Source organism: Alosa sapidissima, chromosome 15 (genome assembly GCF_018492685.1).
Source record: "Alosa sapidissima isolate fAloSap1 chromosome 15, fAloSap1.pri, whole genome shotgun sequence".
NCBI classification, from domain to species: domain Eukaryota; kingdom Metazoa; phylum Chordata; class Actinopteri; order Clupeiformes; family Clupeidae; genus Alosa; species Alosa sapidissima.
Window position 1 is genome coordinate 3,322,850 of NC_055971.1, and position 18,595 is coordinate 3,341,444.

Consider the following 18,595-nt stretch of genomic DNA (forward strand, 5'->3'; position numbering starts at 1 on the left):
ATGACCATGTCACTGTCGAATTGAGGATGCCAATAAAGTTATATTAAAATGTTTGCGATCGTCATTTCCGTGAAGTGCACGGAGGTAGTGTTTGATATGAGACAATACTATTTTGTTAAAATTTGCACACTCCGCCAGTAAGCACACAGTGCACATAGTGTACTACACGAAAGTGTACTCACGTAAGTACACCAATTGAGACAGACTCTGACTGAGACCTGAGCACAGAGATAGCTGAGATTACGCTTCACAATGCACTGCCGCTTGCCGACTTCAAAGCTGAATGTGAAAATTGTCCCATACTTACACAGCTGTGACAGGTGATTCACTCAGGGTGGCCCAAGGTGAAGAAAGCGCTACCAGCGGAACTACAGCCATTCTATTTAGTGCGACATGAACTTGCCGTTGAGGCTCCCCTGATCTTACGAGGTACACGTTTGCTGGTTCCCAAGCTTCTTCAGGAGAGAATCGTGCATCTGGCGCACGAAGGCCATCAAGGTGTGGTCCGCACAAAGCAACGCCTCAGAGAGCTCTACTGGTGGCCACACATGGACGATCTTGTCCATCAAGTCCTGCTGTCCTGTCCTGCTCAATATGCCAGTCATGTGACAAAACAGCCAGAGGTTCTACAGCCTGTTGACCTTCCCAGGGGCCCTTTTCAGCACGTGGCAATTGACATCGTAGGCCCATTCGAGCGTGCGGCCTATGACTGCAGATTCGCCATTACTTTCATCGATTACTTCAGCAAGTGGCCGGAGGTGGCCTTCACCTCAAATGCAACTATGCAACAGTGCTGAAATTCCTTTCCACCGTGTTCGCACGTGAAGGCAACCCCCTTGCAATTACGTCTGACAATGGGCCACAATTCACATCCTCTGTTTTTGCTGACTTCCTAAAGGAAAGAGGCATTAAACACATCAAGACGAGCGTATACCACCCACAGTCAAACGGGTGCGTGGAACACTTCAACCGTGTCTTAAAAGACTGTATCCAGGCAACAGAGGTAGCCCAGCGTCCATGGAAACCTGCAGTGACGGAGATGCTGCAGAGCTACAAAGCCACTGATCATGCAACCACCGGCAAAAGTCCTTTCCAGCTGCTGAGAGGACGACCGATGTGGACAAAGCTCCACGTCCTACCACCTACAGAGAGCAGAGTACGACGTCAGAGCCACAGTCATCCGGCGACAGAAAAGGAGCAAGCAGTACTTCGACTCCAAGAAAGGTGCAAAGTCTCCCAAGATTTCGGTTGGTGACAGTGCGCATCCGCAAGCCTTTCCATGTGGGAAAGGGAGAAAGACGGTACACTGAACCCCTGACGGTGCGGAGGCGAACCGACCCGAGCACCTTCGTCTTGAGTGATGGGAAGAGGTGGAACACTGCGCGCCTGTCTCTCCACAGGGAGACGCCTCGACGTGATGAAATGAAGAACAGTACCAGTCCACATCGCGTAGACCGGCTGCACGTCACAGAAAAAGTCACTCATCAACCTGGATGAAGGATTACGTGATGAAGTGACATAGGCGGATCGCTGCCCTATAAAAAAAAAAAAAAGAATGTAATGAGTTGATTTCTTGACAATGTAAAGGAAAAAAAGAATGTAAAACAAATTCTATGTTTTGCAATATGCAGTTTAATCAGCCTTGTTTCAGGGATATACTTCTGATGCACTATAATACTTACCTGAGTTATTTCTGATGCACTATAATACTTACCTGAGTTATTTCTGATGCACTGACATAATACTTAACTGAATCCCTTGAAGAATCTAAGTTTACAATTTTATGCGTTGTAGTTGGGGGCCAAGCAGCGAAGCTGCGAAGGCACCCATTGTGTTTCTATCTTTGGGGGCCAAGCAGCGAAGCTGCGAAGGCACCCATTGTGTTTCTATGTTTTCTTCCCTATTATTATTACGCTTCTGTCATTGAAGTCAATGGCAGCCCATAGAACCGTCTGGTAAAAAGTTATGAAATTTGGCACAGTAATTAGGCACAGTCCCATGATTAATTTCACCAAGTGTCAAGTCGGCACCTCGAGCGCTCTAGCGCCACCAACAGGCCAAAGTTGGACGTACGTTCACGCACGTAACTTCTGACCAGTTGGCCCGATTTAAAAAAATGAGGTATCTTTGGAATCCTTGGACCAAGCCAGGTTCAACGCACCCTATGACGTCATTTTCCGCCATGATGGATTTTCCGCCATATTGGATTTTAGTGAAAGTGAAACTAAAACTTCACAGGTCACAAATTTTGTCCGATCGTCACCAAACTTGACACACATGATTTTCAGACCAAGCCTCACAAAAGTTGTGGTATTTTGTTTTCGGAACTATAACCGTTCACCCGTAATATCCAACCGCCAAACAGGAAGTGAGATCATATCTCAGCAACCCTTGCATGTATCAAAGCCAAACTTGTTTTATGGACTCAGGACCCAATCAGGGGGATGCTCAAGAAATTGTGTGACCTTTGGCCTCTAGAGGGCACTGCAATTAACCCTTAAAGGTGTAGGTTTTTGAACGTTCTAAGTTCCGCAACAATTGAAGGTTCTAAAATTCTATGTTGAATTCAATGAACCCAAAATATTCTTTAGAATGTTAATTTCCCAACATTCCCGTGTGACGGTACTCCTTTAAGGGTTAAGAAACATGCCTTTTGGCCTGTAGCTGCTGTTGTGCTTAGAATTACAACACACTAGTGGTTTCTGGTAATACTGTTGGAGTTCCTTAAGCCGACCCAGGTCAACTTGTGATGTCATCATAATGGATTCGGCCGCCATGTTGGATTAAATCAAAAACACGTACAAGTTTTCGCAGGTCACAAATTTCAGCTGATCCTCACCAAAATTGGTAGAGACCATCTTCAGACCATGCCTGATGAGTGCATTGAATTCTGTAACAATTGACAGAAGCATTGGCCTGTAACAGCCAAACGAAATTTGCGGAGAAGCTGCAAAACAGGAAGTGAGCTCATATCTCAGTAACGCTTTCATGTATCAAAACCAAACTTAGAACATGTACCTCAAACCCCATCGGGAGGACGCTCAAGAAATTTGGTGACCTTTGACCTCTAGGGGGCTCTGTAATTGACACAAATGCATTTTGGCCAGTAGTTGCTGATGTGCATTATTCTGCAATGGAAGTCAATGGCAGCCCATAGAACCGTCTGGTCAAAAGTTATACAATTTTGCACACTGTTTGGGGACAGTCCAATAATTAATTTCACCAAGTTTCATGCCGGCACCTCAAGCGCTCTAGCGCCACCAACAAGCCAAAGTTGGACGTGTGTTCACGGACGTAACTTTTGACTGGTTGACCCGATTGTCAAAATGAGGTATCATTGGAATCCTTGGGCCAAGCCGAGTTCAACACACCCTATGACATCAATTTTTGACCTCTATGTTTAAATCACAGCAAGTGTGATCATATCTCAGTAGATCTTTTATTTTTGATGTGAAACTGATGACAGCAGGTTCCATCCAGTTCATTCTAAAGCGTGCCAAGGATGGGGCGGGGTGGGACGGGCAGGGGCGATTGCGACGGTGGGCTGGCTGGGTGAGGGGGCAGTGACACTCAGCCCTGGTTCAGCCACACAAAATCAGTTATGTTTTGATGTGAAACTTGACCTTATAACAATCTTGGGTTGTTTGGCATGGAACTTGCTGTGACTGCTTAATGCTATATGTCTGATTGAGTTGATTGAACGCCATTGAGTTACATGGCAAATCTGGCCTGCTGAACCTTCTGCTTGGCCCCCACATTGCTATATTTAACATTGATGTTGCCGGTTACATTTAGACACTTCTCTCGTGTTTCAACATGTTACTCATTTTTAAAGCAATAGAATGAATGGATTATATGTACATATTTGGTTCAGTGAAATCTAATCTCAATTTCATATGGGTAAAGTAATCTTATGAGAAACAGGGGAGATGTTGTGTTTACAGTATTACTTTATCATGCTTGAGTGCGTGTACTCCATCACCAGCAGGTGGCACTGTAGTGATGTAACCGGTACATGGTATATATTGAGACTGCACTATGATACGTGGTCCAGTGTGCCCTTGAGAGTTCCAGTAAAAAGTTGAACGATACTTACCGTCTCCTCATCATTTAAAGTTTCTACCTTTCCTCCTGTGAGCAACACCACACATATAAGATAAAAATTAAATTGAAACGAAGTTGTGAAACAAGAGGAAATTAACAGTGGTAATTATAGTGTTAATAATGAAAATAAAAAATGAAACTTGTGTTTTAAATGGTATGTACCATGTAATAGCACGTATCACTAGCACACAGGAAAGGCTGATAGAATATAACAAACGTGTATTTGGGTTGTCTGTTATTATCTTCTAGGGCACCATGTTGACATGGCAGAGGAGCACGGAGCACTGATTGTGGCCCTGGAGCACCGTTTCTATGGCGAAAGCATGAATCCTGGGGGTCTGGACACAGAGGACCTGGCTGACCTGTCCAGCCAGCAAGCGTGAGAAAAAAACGTTGGGGAAGACAGCAATATGAAGCTATGCCATTATCAAATCAAATAATCAAACTCATGGAATGTGTGATACATTGGATATTCCTGTCATGATTTCTTGCAGAGATTATTTTGCGCACAAATATGAAGTTGGATTGGTATTTGTTGTAATATACAGACACCTGAGCCTGACACCCCTCCTTGTTTCCATTGCAGTCTTGCGGATCTGGTCACATTCCATCACTACATCTCAGAACGTTATCACCTTTCTGATAAAAACACCTGGATCAGCTTTGGGGGCTCCTATGGGGGGTCCCTCTCCGCCTGGCTGCGGGGCAAGGTACTGCTCTCGTGTGCAGCCAGCACCACCACAGTTTACTGTAGAGAGATGTATTGATACTTGTAAAGATGCTTGTAAAGATGGCGTGCAAGATGAGGAATGAATGGTACACAATGACGGACTGATCGGAGAGATGAAAGCTCACAATGTATGTGTGTATGTTGCATTGTTTTCTAGTTCCCTCACCTCGTCTATGGTGCCGTGGCCTCCTCCGCTCCTGTTAAAGCCAAACTGGACTTTTCCACTTACAACAAAGTAAACTGAACTGTAGAGACAGGTTATTGAATCCCAGGGTTTTTATACATTGAAGTGAAATTAATGTATATCACGTCTTTGCCGTACTATCTGTGGCATCGGTTTAGTTTTGTTTTCTTCAATTACAGGTTGTCGGACTGAGTTTAATGGATGAGAGTGTCGGTGGCTCTGCTAAGGTGAGACTGATTCAGAATTGGAAGTATAGGTGGATCATTTAAAGATGAGATTATGTCATTGCTGCAGTAGATAAATGAATGAATTGTTGGATAATTGTATTGGGGGTGGATAAATGGATTGTTGGAGGGAGGGATGGGATAGATGTGTGTGCATGTCAGCATGGATGTACAGTGGTTCTTGTCTCTCCTTAGTGTGTGGGAGATGTTTGGGAGGCCTTTGCTGCTGTCGAGGCGGCCCTTATGGGTGGGAATGAGACACAGGTGGGAAAGGACTTCTCTTGCTGTGACACCCCCAGCAGCCTGGATGACCAGATCGAGCTGCTCAGCAGCCTCGCTGACCTCATCGCTACCACTGTGGAGCTCAATGACATTGAAGGAGGCATGTCCATCGAGGAGCTCTGCACCCTAATGACCAATCAGAGTGAGCAATATGAGGAAGAAACCGAGGCATATGACCGTTTGGTCAATCTTATGGACGTAAGTAACTCAACTGCATATCACCTCACTCCAGTCTCTGGCTTGGAACATCAATCCCAGTAGCATTTTTGATCCATCTGTAATGGCACTAGCACTGGTTAGCATCGGTCACCTGTAACAGGAGTCTGCTGCTTGACTGGTGATTACTGTGCTGTGTCTGTGGCTCAGATCTACAGGGATGTGGAGGACCTGCCCTGCCTGCTGTCTTCTCATGAGGACATATTGGATGAGCTGAGAAACACCACTGAATCCATGGATGGTTCCTCTGAGCGCCAGTGGTACTACCAGATGTGCACTGAGTTTGGCTTCTGTGAGTCGACAGCCTACTTTCGTATGGTCCCATGACGCATGTCTATAATTACACCTGCAGTGACTGTGTTAAGTATATATACTCTTTTGATCCCGTGAGGTGTTGCTAGTATGTATGTTTTCATGACTGCATGTGTGTCCTTGTGTGTGTGCAGTCCAGACCTGTGAGGACGCCTCCTGTCCTTTCTCCCGTATGTTGACTCTGCGTTCGGCCACAGAGCTTTGCACTGAGGTGTTTGACATCCCACAGGATAGGCTGCCAGGGCACGTGGCCTTCACCAACTTGTACTATGGAGGAAAAGACCCCGAAAACGACAGAGTTCTCTATGTCAATGGTGGGAGTTGAGAGCATTTGTTCAAATCATCCAGAATTTTGTCTTGTTTAAGGTGTTTTTGGTCAACCTGTCTACAAATCATTGGATGGAGAAATAATTAATTAAATAATTAATTAAAAATAATTCATATGCAATTAATCAATAAGTATATTTGTAATGCAAAGGTTAGATATAGTCCTACTATAACCTATAACCTATAGCCTACAGCTGGCAGTGCTTGCATCACGCTGATGCCATCTTTGTCCTTTCTCCCAACCCAGGCGAGATTGACCCCTGGCATGAACTGAGTGTGACCAGCAACGGCACCTGGAAGAACAGGGGCCGTGCCATCTTCATCAAGGGTGCGTCCCACTGTGCTGACATGCAGAGAGAGGACAAGTCAGATAGCGCTTCACTGCGAGAGGCCAGAGAGGTGAGGGAGTGGGAGAAGAGCAGGAGAAATGGGTTGCATGAGACCAACAGCACTCTTGATTTTTTTTATCTCTTTTTTCCTTTCATTCTTTCTTCCATCCTTCCTTCTTTCATTTCTTTCTCTCTCTCTCCACGTCCACAGGGGATTGAGAGCCACGTGGCCATGTGGCTGAAGACTGCTGCGTGGGAGCGCATGATGGCCTGAGCAGGCGGCCAGGCTGCAGACGGCTGATGTTCCACAGGCTGGCTTGACCACAGCGTTTTCTCCACTAATCGCCCAGCTTTAGAGAAAATGTTTGGAGATGTAGGCTAATAAGTTGGTGTGTTGCAGTTGAAAGGGATAAAACATTTCCATGAGATGCTAGTTAGATGTTATGTTTGTATTACATTTAACTATTAGTTTTTTTCCAGGCTGCATATAGACTGAATAAGTGTGGTGAAAGCATTGCGAGGTTTCTCCCCTATTAACTGATGTTGGGAAGGCGTTTTTCCAGCATGACTTATAGCGCTCTGTGCTGGCCGCTGGGTTCAGTGCAAAATAGTAGTGGCCATCGCGTGTGTGGACAAGAGCTTGCTGAGCCACTGAACAGTCATTGAAAATAATGGGTTTTAGAACGCAGTGGTGCTGTTGTCACATTGTATGTGAAGGCTGCATAACTCAAATTGCAGTGAGCATAACTCAAATTGCCCCCCCCCCCCCCCCCCCCCCGTTATTATCCTGTAGGTTTTCATATGCCCAGTAAGGGGCGCCATAAGCCCATGCTTCTGTGTGTCTCCTCTTCTAGTTCTAATCCAAGAGCATCAAAGTGATTCCATAGTCTGGGCTTCACTACACAGCCACACTTATGATTGACATTAGACAGATATATTTAAAAAAGGATCATTAGTTCACCAAGAGTGTATTTGATATGACTATGCAACCGCATCTGTTGTAAGAACAGTCCCTTTCAATCCTGAATTTCATTAAATCATTACAGGTTCTGTGCCTTGTGCTTAGAATCAGATCAGACTTGTAATCTGAGGACTTCACCAGGTCAGAAGAAAGTTGCAGTGCCAAATCTGAGGTACAGTGTAGCCATACAATTTTTTCTCAGACCTGACCAGCAGAGTGCACAGTGATGCTTTCCTGAAGCCTACAGTAGGCTGTAAGACCTGCAAGAAAAAATATGAATAGTTGTTTTAGAAATTTGCATTTTACAATGGTCATGTTGCAAAATATCCAAACACAGAGTAAATAGAAAAATACTTCAAATGGCACCCCGATGTCAGTCTAAGTGAAGACTGTATTGATGACATTTTGTAATAAACTCATTTGCTTCTGTGTGTCTTGGTGAATGCTGAATTAATGGTACACAAGCAAGCATTGTAGTATCTAGATGCATGTTAATCTCTCACTAATTACATGACTGCAAGATAGAGTGTATTAAAGTGGAAGTGTACGTAGAGGTTGCATAAACTGTGAACTGGATCACTCTATCTCAAGTCAGACAGAATATTGGAAAATAGTTGCTGTATTGTCTCAGATTTTGTTCAGAATTTGTCTAAATAATGTAACAAATAATACTTATTCTTTGTTAAATTTCAATGTACTCCAACATTTTTTCATTCCTGATTTGTCATCATTTTTACAACCTCAATCATGTCTTATATTGGAGGACATTTTTGGACATCAATATCTAAAAAAGTATTTTTCTAGCCAAACTTAGCCAAAAGCATGTTCAGGATGACTGGATCATTGAGTCTTCCCAACTTTTTTGCACTCACATGGCATCAATTAGTATTTTTGTCTGCTTGTTAATGTGTCTATTTGAGCTCTCCACAACAAATGAACATGAAGATATTAAGGATAAAAGGAGGTGTGATTGCATTTATTGGTATTTTTTATTTATTTTTTTGAAATGGTATGTGGGGTAGAAGGAACATGTATAGTATCAAAGTCCTCCCAACGTGTTACACCTCTCCTGATACAGCTACCCTGTCTCTCAATGGATCAACTTAAAAATCCTACTGATGACATTCAATACTCCACAAAAAAGTGGGTGTTTGGAGCATTTTGTAAATTTATGAAAAAAATAAGACTGAAATATCCCATTTACTTAAGTATTCAGACCTTTGTGCTTGCAAATGAGCTCTGGTGCATCCTATAAGTAAGTATATATACTCTTTTGATCCCGTGAGGGAAATTTGGTCTCTGCATTTATCCCAATTAGTGAAACACACTGCACACAGTGTACACACAGTGAGGTGAAGCACACACTAATCCCGGCGCAGTGAGCTGCCTGCATCAACAGCAGCGCTTGGGGAGCAGTGAGGGGTTAGGTGCCTTGCTCAAGGGCACTTCAGCCGTGCCTACTGGTTGGGGTTCCAACCGGCAACCGGTAACCCTCCGGTTACAGGTCCGAAGTGCTAACCAGTAGGCCACGGCTGCCCTGCATCCTACCTCTATCAATGGTCCTTGAGATGCTTCTACAACTTGATTGGAGTCCACCTGTGCCTAAATTAATTCATTGGACATTGTGAGGAGAGGCACACATCTGTTTATGTAAGGTCTCACAGTTGAGGGTGTATGTGAGAATTGTCCGTAGACCTACGAGACAGGATTGTGTCAAGACACAGATATAGGAAAGAACATTTCTGCAGCTTTGAAAATGCCCAACAGCATGGTAGCCTCTATTCTCTCTTTTTTTATACATTTACAAAACACTTCATTTTTGTATTGGAGTATTTTGTGTAGATTGACGAGAAAAAAATAATTGAATGCATTTAAAGATGAGTCTGAAACATAACCAAATGTGGAAAACTTGAAAGGGTCTGAAAACTTTCTGGTTGCACTGTACATCACAGAACTCCTACAGACCTATACACCCTCCCGTTCACTATGATCATCTACAGCTGGATTAGGCTCGCCACAATGGGAGCAAAGACCTTCTCATATGCTGCACCCAAACTGTGGAACTCACTCCCTTCACACCTCTCGACTCCATCTCACAATTCAAAACCCTCCTTTTTCAGCTCCTATGGACTTTAATGTGCCTTTTTGTTTTTCATTTTGTGTGCTGGTATTGTTTTTACTGTGTTTTACTCTGTAAAACGATCTTGGATGCTTTGAAAGGTGCTGTGTAGCAGGTAAATGTATTATTATTATTTATTGTTATTATTTAGTATATGGGAATAGTTCAATGTATAATCATGTACAAAGAACATGTAGTGCCGTGTTTCATCCATAGATAAATACACTTAGTTAATTACATTGTACATGCTTTTCAATTCTTGTCCCTGAGGTAAAACAATGATTTAAACTCTATTTCTCTATGGTATATATAGCCATACATTGAACTACTTCCACATACTTTATCATGTGTTTATAGCCGACCCGAACACCATTTTAGTTCTTTGAAAATGAAGAAATTTGTAACCTTCCCTTGATTTATTCTTGCAGTTTTTCTCAGTCGCTTTGGTGCTTTTCTCACATCACTATTAACATTTGCACAGAAGTTAGTGCAATTCTCAAAACAATTAGTGCAAACTGCAAAACCTAGTGGATGACCTGCAAAAGCACGTCACTTGCTCAAAATGGATAGTCCATTCCTCAAAAGCAGGTATTCATGTCAATGAAACTGTCAGTGTCATCAAAATGAGAAGTCTTGACACCATCGTTTATGAACAAGATAGTCAAATGGCTTTGTCATGTTTTCATTATGACAGTTCTCTCAGTGTTTTCCAATGCAAAAAAAGGTCAGAACTCGGTGACACTACCTGAACATGCTCAAGACAGCACTATAGAGTACTTGTACAGCCATTTGAAAACTACAGTAAAGTTACACATTGCTGTAGTTAGGTGAGTAAGTGAGTACAAGACACTGAATGCATACATTTTTACTGTATGCTCTTTGCAATTCTACAGCACTGTGACAGAATTTGATAACTAGTTCAACAATTTTGTATGTAATGACTCAAGCAATGAAATGAAGACTATTAGTTTTATTGGGAACGACTATTCAGCATTCATAAGTATAGTTCATTTTGACTGACATGACATAAGCAAATGATAATGTTAAAAAACAGCAGAGAATTGTATGAAAGCAACTGATACATGTCCAAAAGTATTTGCAATTTGTTCAGAGGAAGGAGAAATTGCTACTATGATGTGCACAAATGACTAAATGTTGTGGAGGTTAAACTAATAGTTATGAGAATTTTCATTCTGATCTGAAAAAAGCACCAAAGCGAATGAGAAAAACTGTAATATTGCTCATTGTATGTGGAGAACTCAAACATTGGCATAGCATGAATAAAATAATATTTTAAAGTAAAATAATGATGGTTACCAAATCAATACCCTCAGTGTTGTTATTTTTGCATGTTTTTCCAAAATGTAGGGCCTTATAAAAAAGTAAACTTAATGGTTAAGTCATACTGAGAACATGATTGTCTTACGTCCTAATGATACAATTTGGGACCGATTCATGATATGGACAACATATGAACAAAATCTGAGATGCTGCAGCAACAACCTTATCTGATTTGACACGGAATGATCCAACAGCAGTTTTCTTGGTGTACTGAACATCTGTAGTAATTAGAAGTGTGTGTGTGTGTGTGTGTGTGTGTGTGTGTGTGTGTGTGTGTGTGTGTGTGTGTTTGAGAGAGAGAGATAGAGAGGGAGGGAGGGAGAAGGGGGTAGATACAGAAAAAAGGGACTGTGTGTCTTATGGAAGGTGAAGAGGACATGTTATCCCGGGCCATCTGTTTCTCTCAGAGCTGGACACCTGATTTGTCCTGTGTGTGTGTGTGTAGAGAGACCTTTGTGTGATTTTGTTTTAATATATGCATCTTTATATGGCAGAGGGAAAGAGGAATGTATCTGTTTGTGCTAGAGGAGGCAGAGGTTGTGTGTGTGTGTGTGTGTGTGTGTGAGTGTGTGTCTGTGTGAGGGTGGGTGGTGGGCTCCTGCCATTCTGCCCTGCCCACCACTGATTGATGATCTCCACTCCCCTGGGGTCATGCAGGTCATGACCTCTCTACACTGACCTCCCCACTGAGAGCCCAATCTCCCCCTCCTAACACACACACACACACACACACACACACACACTCATTCCATCAAGACATCACACACTCATCACACATATGGACTAACCCCTTGTTACAACAACCTTTTGCCCATTTGCACAAACACTCACCCACACATGCACACACTAACTCTACATACACACACAACACACACACACACACACACACACACACACACAAACACACACACACACACACACACACACACACACACACACACATACGTTCTATGCCTCTTTAACAACAGTTGTAATGTCCATTTGAACACTCACAAATGCACTTTTACACATACACAGGCACACTCATTCCCATTTGGGTATACTTAACAGCACAACTACACCAGTGAGAATAGCTGTCATGTAACTCTGTAGCTCTGCTTGAAAGCCCCGAGAGCCCTATAAGAGCCCTAGTTTGAAGGATGTGTAGAAGAAGTGTGGATGGGAGATTATTCTGGGTTTTGTTTATGCTAAGTAACATTTTAGTGGCTGAGGTGATTACTGAGGGAAGGTATGCTCATTATCCAAGGTACACGCTGTAAGGCCAAATGTCAGGAATTGTAAATTTTGCGTTGTCAGAATGTGCAGTCTAAGTCATGGTATTGTGCAGTGTTAGTCAGGGTATACAACAGGGGGAAGTGTCATACGTTTTAACAATCTTCAGAAAATAATTGGGAAAGCGAAATTGTTGCTGGAGTTCACTGATTTGAAAGGGTTAATAGGTGGAACAACAAGAGATAACAGAATTCTTGTCTATTAGATTTAAATCTGTTCTTCAGATTTCTAGCAAACGCCCTGGGCCTGTGTGTCGATCTTTCGTCCTTGAATATAAATCCATTAAGGACTTGTAGACCTCCACTTGGATAGCTGGAGAAGCCAGATCCACCCTGGATGATCCATGGACAGGACTGAAGCATGCATGGGAAGCAGTTCCCTTAGGCCCTGAATGATCTCCATAAGAATGTCAAGACAGCGAGGAGACCATGAAGGCCGGTAATGCTGATTGAAGAAACATTCAGGAAAATATTCACTGGTATATGTCTGCTTCCCATCTCTTTTTTGTCAGAGATTATTACATGAAGACATATTCTTTATCACCACCGGTATATTTTACAAAGATCATGTACACATCTGGTTGCTCACACATTCACACACTCTCTAGTCCATGGCTGTATACATCCATGTCCACTCTGGTTCTAGTCCTAACCATATCACTTCACATCGCCTTCCTTTCTCACACATCATCCTCACATTATGGGCTTGGTCAATATGTGACATTTGCACATACAGCCTTTCACGCATGCCTTCCAATGAGCATTGAGGTGGCATCTGCGTCTTCTGAGCACATTGGCACATGCATGCCTTGCCTTGACAGCTCCTATGAGGTCCTGTCTCTCCCTGCACTCCACACATTCATGTTTGAAATAGTTTGATATCTCACATTCATTTCCAGACCCATGCAAACAGCCACACAAACAGAGAGAGGCACACAGCATTTTAAAAAAACTGGGCAGGTGACAATCAGTCATAAAAATGGAACTTCACATTTCTCACTCTGGCATGCAAGCAAGCAGCAGAGGTGTTCAGCGGAATGGTAAAGCACATTTTCTTCCTCTCACTCCATCTTTCTCTTGCTTTCTTTCTCTTTTGCTCTCTCCTGCTTTCTTCTCTGTCTCCCCCTTCCATCTACCCTTTACTCCCTCCTCCTCTCCCAATCTCCCCATCCTTCTGTTTTTCTCTTTCTCCCTCTCCCCCTCTCTCTCTCTGCTCTCTCTTCTCCTCTCCCTCACTTCTCGCCAGCTCCCCTGATCAATGAGCAAGTGCCAGAGCCACAACTATTAATCAGGGCCTATCGGCTATCTGTCTCCCCCAACAACCAATCACAGGAGCCCGACAGCTGGCCCATGACAAATGGAACAGGGAGGGGGCAGACTGGGGTGGGGGTGGGGTGCGGAGAGAGGCACACTTTATCTGATCTTAGCCAGGTCACAGCACTACGCCACTTACAGATGACTCCAGAGGCTGCCCCCCCTCACACACTAACCTGCGTGGGTTTGTATCAACACCATACAAAACACAAAACATGCTTCAGAATTTCGACATATTTCAGACTACTGACCCATATCATTGACAACACTCATAAAAAACGCATAAACGAACATGGTACAGATTTTACCACCGTTGTAAAGAGCTTGTTTTTCCACGCTTTTCCTATTTATTTTAGTTGTTTTCATGCTTTTCATGACATAGGCATACCTTATGCATTTTGGAGGTAATGTCTTGAGTTTATGTGAAATCTTTCAACCCATTTCTTAAAATTCTTTTCTTTCATTTATTGTTTAATCTTTCTGTCTTTGCTTTGTGTTTGTTTTACATATATATATATATTTATCGTACTTTCTTTTCCTCTCTTGTTGTTTCTTTTGTACTTTAGTTACAACAAAGTCCACACATTTGCTCAGGTTTCTGCCGTGGTAAATGATCTTCAGCGCTCCATTCAGCTGAAAGAAAGGCCGGCCTGTAGTGCCTACTGGATGGTGCAGCTGCGATGGGGAGACTGTTAGTGAGAGTCTACTGGCAACAGGCCTACGTGACGCAGAGCAGCTCCTCCTCTGGATTTATGGCTCTTCTTGCCTTCACATCTCTCCTTTGCCCCCGTTGCTTACCACCTCTCCCTCCCTCTGTCCTTCTTCACATCTGTCCATCCATCATTCCCATGGCCAGCGGAAGGAGATTAATCCCTTCTTCCCATCCCTCACTCCCGTGGACAGATGAGAGTGGGAGGGAGGAGGTGGAGGGGAAGGATAGGGGAGCTTTGGATTACTTTCTCATAACACTGTAAAAAGAAAAACGGTATCATATTACCTGCGATGTATGTCCATATATTACCAGTCACCAAGAAGGTATAATCTCCAAGAGGACCTTATCACGATGTGTGAGTGTGCGTGTGAGAGGTGATACACACACATCTGAAAAGCACTGTTTAGTGTGCTTTGCCGTTTGTATGTGCCTGAATACTGATGGTAAATGTATAATTTTCTCATAGTGATGAGTGTTTCATTCATTAGAAACTCAGATTTAGGGTCTCTGTCTCCCAGTAGCCTACAACGGATGTGTCCTTAAACCCACATTCAACCTTGACAAGTATCTACAGAGCATCATTCCCCATCAGCAGCTAATATTAACTCAATAATGTGCCACACAATATCCCCAGGTTAACAGCAAGCAACATACAGTCCGCTGGCTGCCTGGCTGACAACAAGCATCAATCAATGAAAGGACACACCAGCCCTGGACTGTCATGGCATGCAGCCAAGTCAGAGGATTGGGTTTCATGAGTATCACATCTCAGAGAGCACAGACCCCACATCCAGCCCAACAGCACACGGGAACGCTAATACACTGCCCCTGTGTCAACATCCTGCAAGACGTCAACATTACACCTGCTTGTGCTGAACTGGTCAAGTTGTTTCACCTCCTTCACGACACAATGAGAGCTCATTAGCCCATGTGATCTGATTGCCTTTGCAGTGAAAAGCTGTCATGGTGTTTATATGTATGTCAGTCTGTGCTATGGGAAGCAGCGAGTTTAAAGAATCAGAGCATCCATAGGGCCAACAGGGCAGAACTGAGCTAGTCTGAATTCTCTCTCTCCGCACCTTTCCTTTTTTCCTTCTCTTTTTCTCCTCCTTCATCCTCTATTCCCTCCCTCCTTTTGCTTTCCGCACAGAGTGACAGGTAGATTAAGGGGTGTGATAGATGCCCCTCTCTGTATCTCCCTTTTGCCATCTCCTCCCTCTCTCTCTCCCTCTATCTATCACGGCTGCTGCTGTAATTGCGGCTGTGTTGGGCTGGCACTGCAAGCCTCCATCCATCTCCTTAATAACAAACAGTCAGGGAAACGGATGGAGCTTGGGCCCTGAGTTAATCTCCATCTGTAAGGAGACCAGTGGAGGGTGGTGTGTGTGTGTGTGTGTGTGTGTGTGTGTGTTTCTATGTGTGTGTGTGTGTGTGTGTGTCTGAGAGAGAGAGAGAGAGAGAGAGAAAGAGAGAATGTGTGTGTGTTGGGGTGGGGGTGGTGGGGTGTGTGTGGTGGGGGTGAAAGGACAGAGAAAGGAGACAGAGAGAGAGCTGCTATGTTTTTCTTATTTTGTGATTCTCTTTTTTGGACCCGGTTATGAAAAAAATAAAAGAAATAAGAATGGAAGATAGGCATAAAAGATCATCAAAAACATGTCCCATGTCTTTAAGAGACTATGTAGACAGGTAGCTATTTATTCTACATGGTATTGAAATAAAGAACTCTCCAAGAGGAGGGAACACATATGGCCACTTAGCCATGTTAGGTTGGAGAGAGATAGTGAGAGAGATGAAGTACAGAGATGAGAAAGTGAGTACACACTGTCTGTGTGTGAGAGAGAGAGAGAAAGAGAGAGAGAAAGAGAGAGATATAGGGTGATGATGGATATTTACGAGAACAGAGGCCAGGCAACACAGAAACTGGAGAGGTGCACCCTTGTAAAAAAGCACTCCTCTCCTTTTCTTTCTCTCTGTCTCTTTTTCTTCCTCCCCCTTTAAAGACAGGCCACGGTGATGGGGGCACCCCCTTCATTTTGGAGGTTCCACTGCTTGTGAGGGTATAGGGGGTCACTGTGGCCATTTACACTTTAGGACTGAGTCAACATCGAGCCTGGGTGGCCAACGTTACTTCTAGCAAGGGCAGAAGGAGTGGATGGATGCAATGAGTCTGGGTAGACCAGTGCTTTTCTGCTGAGAGTGGGGATGCATGTCTGCATAGACAACCTCTGGCTTGGTAGGATTCCATTGATTTGATTAAAACACTAATGGCTTTTCTCTGTGCAACTGGGAATTGATTGTCATTTTGCATCCCTCTGTCAACCTGTGAAAGCTGCTGACGTGTGGCTCTGCTGTGGGGTTTTGACAAGACTCCAGATGAATGATTGGTGTCTAAGAACCTAGTTAATTTGCCAGTTGTTGAAACATTTTCTTTATGGATGAGTGTATTTTCCTGTGGTCATTTCCTGCTAATCCATAATAAGAATTGGTTATAGAATCTGATTGGGGCAATGTCAACTTCTTGATCGGTGGCATGTGATCTTCTAGAGGGTAACAAATCCCTAACTCCTCCGAAGCCAGGCCAGGGCAGCTGAAGAGGCAGAAGAGGTGAACTACATGTCTCTCCTGCTGGGGCGTATTTATCACATATTGATCTATAAAACATGCAGGGACTCTCTTAGTCAGTCCCCTGGAGGAGCTTGTATGCAGATTTGTTTTCAGGCCAGTGATCAGGCCTTGTGAGCTCATTAAAGCTATCAAGTTCTGAGCAGAGCAGGAGATCCCAGGCAGATGAGGGACTGAGGAGCCAGGGTGCAGTTCAACACTTCTAGAAGAGCTTACATGTGAGGCATGGCATCCCCAGTCACTGGAAGCCACTAGTCTCATTCAAAGAGGACATGGTTATCATTAACAGAGAATCACGGCAATTTTTCACATAGATCTGTTTCTCGAGGTCACCGAGAATTGTCGGCACGAAAAAAAAAACGAACACCATCGGTTCTACCTACCTCGAGTTGCTGCAGCCAACAGCTGCTACAGGCAGCTACAGTGCTACACTCTGGGCGCATGAACATGGGGGCTTATGGAACTTATGAACATGTCGTTTTTTTTTTCATACCGGCAGTACTCGTGAATTCTCCTTCAAGCCATAGTGGAATAAGTACTGTAACATATTAATAATTTTACTGAATATTTACTCAGTAGTTGCTCAGTAATTAAGTTGGCCAAACATCTCATCAGCATTAGTACTCCTTAAATGTGCATAACTACCAAACAGTTCTGCCATGGATGGATGCCGAGTATAGTCATAGTGATTATGCATGCTGAATGCATCCTACAAAAGGCAATGCTAATCCTACTGATAAACTGATATGTTTACCAGTGTTAAAATATTCAATGATTATTTTTCATTCTTTGACTGTCATGCATTCTCATGAAAGTCAAATACTCATTGGTTTCATTTGTCATTTGGCAAGAGTTGGATATGCCTACCAAATTAAATAAAGTTAAGCAGTAATTGGAATGAATGAATTAATAGACTTTACTGTCATGTCAGGCATGAAAATTGTCTATTTATATGGGATATTGAAGAGGCTACTTGGCCTCTGTCCTTTGCTCATCCATGAGTGTAGCCTGACTCAGGAGCCTTGACATTGACTCTATGAACACCGAACAGTGACAAAGAGCCTGGCTGGAACTGACAAACAACCACATAAAGCCAGTAGCCTAACACTAAAAAAAAACTGATCCATGGTATTAAGTGTCCAATGATACAACAGGGGCCCTCATTTAAAATCCACCACTGCACACATAAAAGTTTCTGAATCCAGAACTTAAGCTTCAGTCAAAATGTAGCCTAGCCCAGTGTTTTTCAACCTTTTTTGTGCCACGGCACACTTTTGACACTTAAAATGTCCCACGGCACTAACATCCTGTGTGAAGAAAAAATAAACATACCATAGCCTAAAATTTCAAATAATACACAGATACGGCCTTATTATGGCTTCTATGCAAGACCTGCTCAATAAAACAAGCGCCCTCTGTTTCATTTGTAGGTGACTATATCTAATTTAATTGTTGTTATGAACGGGATATGTGATGATTCTGTGAATGGATATGGGGCCCCCGTTGTACAATGCCTGCATACCACAAATAGTGCAATCATACAATCA

General features: G+C 43.3%; 1 protein-coding gene across 1 annotated transcript in view; it reads left to right on the forward strand.

Annotated features, from left to right (window-relative positions):
• The window catches only part of LOC121683572 (thymus-specific serine protease), a 44,198-nt gene extending 36,098 nt beyond the window's left edge, over positions 1–8,100 (forward strand). Inside the window, exons 4-12 of the mRNA XM_042063237.1 lie at positions 4,354–4,483; positions 4,691–4,814; positions 4,992–5,069; positions 5,198–5,245; positions 5,438–5,722; positions 5,891–6,032; positions 6,187–6,366; positions 6,627–6,778; positions 6,920–8,100. Of these exons, the coding sequence (XP_041919171.1) occupies positions 4,354–4,483; positions 4,691–4,814; positions 4,992–5,069; positions 5,198–5,245; positions 5,438–5,722; positions 5,891–6,032; positions 6,187–6,366; positions 6,627–6,778; positions 6,920–6,982 (1,202 nt within the window). The 3' untranslated portion in view covers positions 6,983–8,100. The remainder of the gene's footprint in view (positions 1–4,353; positions 4,484–4,690; positions 4,815–4,991; positions 5,070–5,197; positions 5,246–5,437; positions 5,723–5,890; positions 6,033–6,186; positions 6,367–6,626; positions 6,779–6,919) is intronic.
• Positions 8,101–18,595: the final 10,495 nt, after the last annotated feature.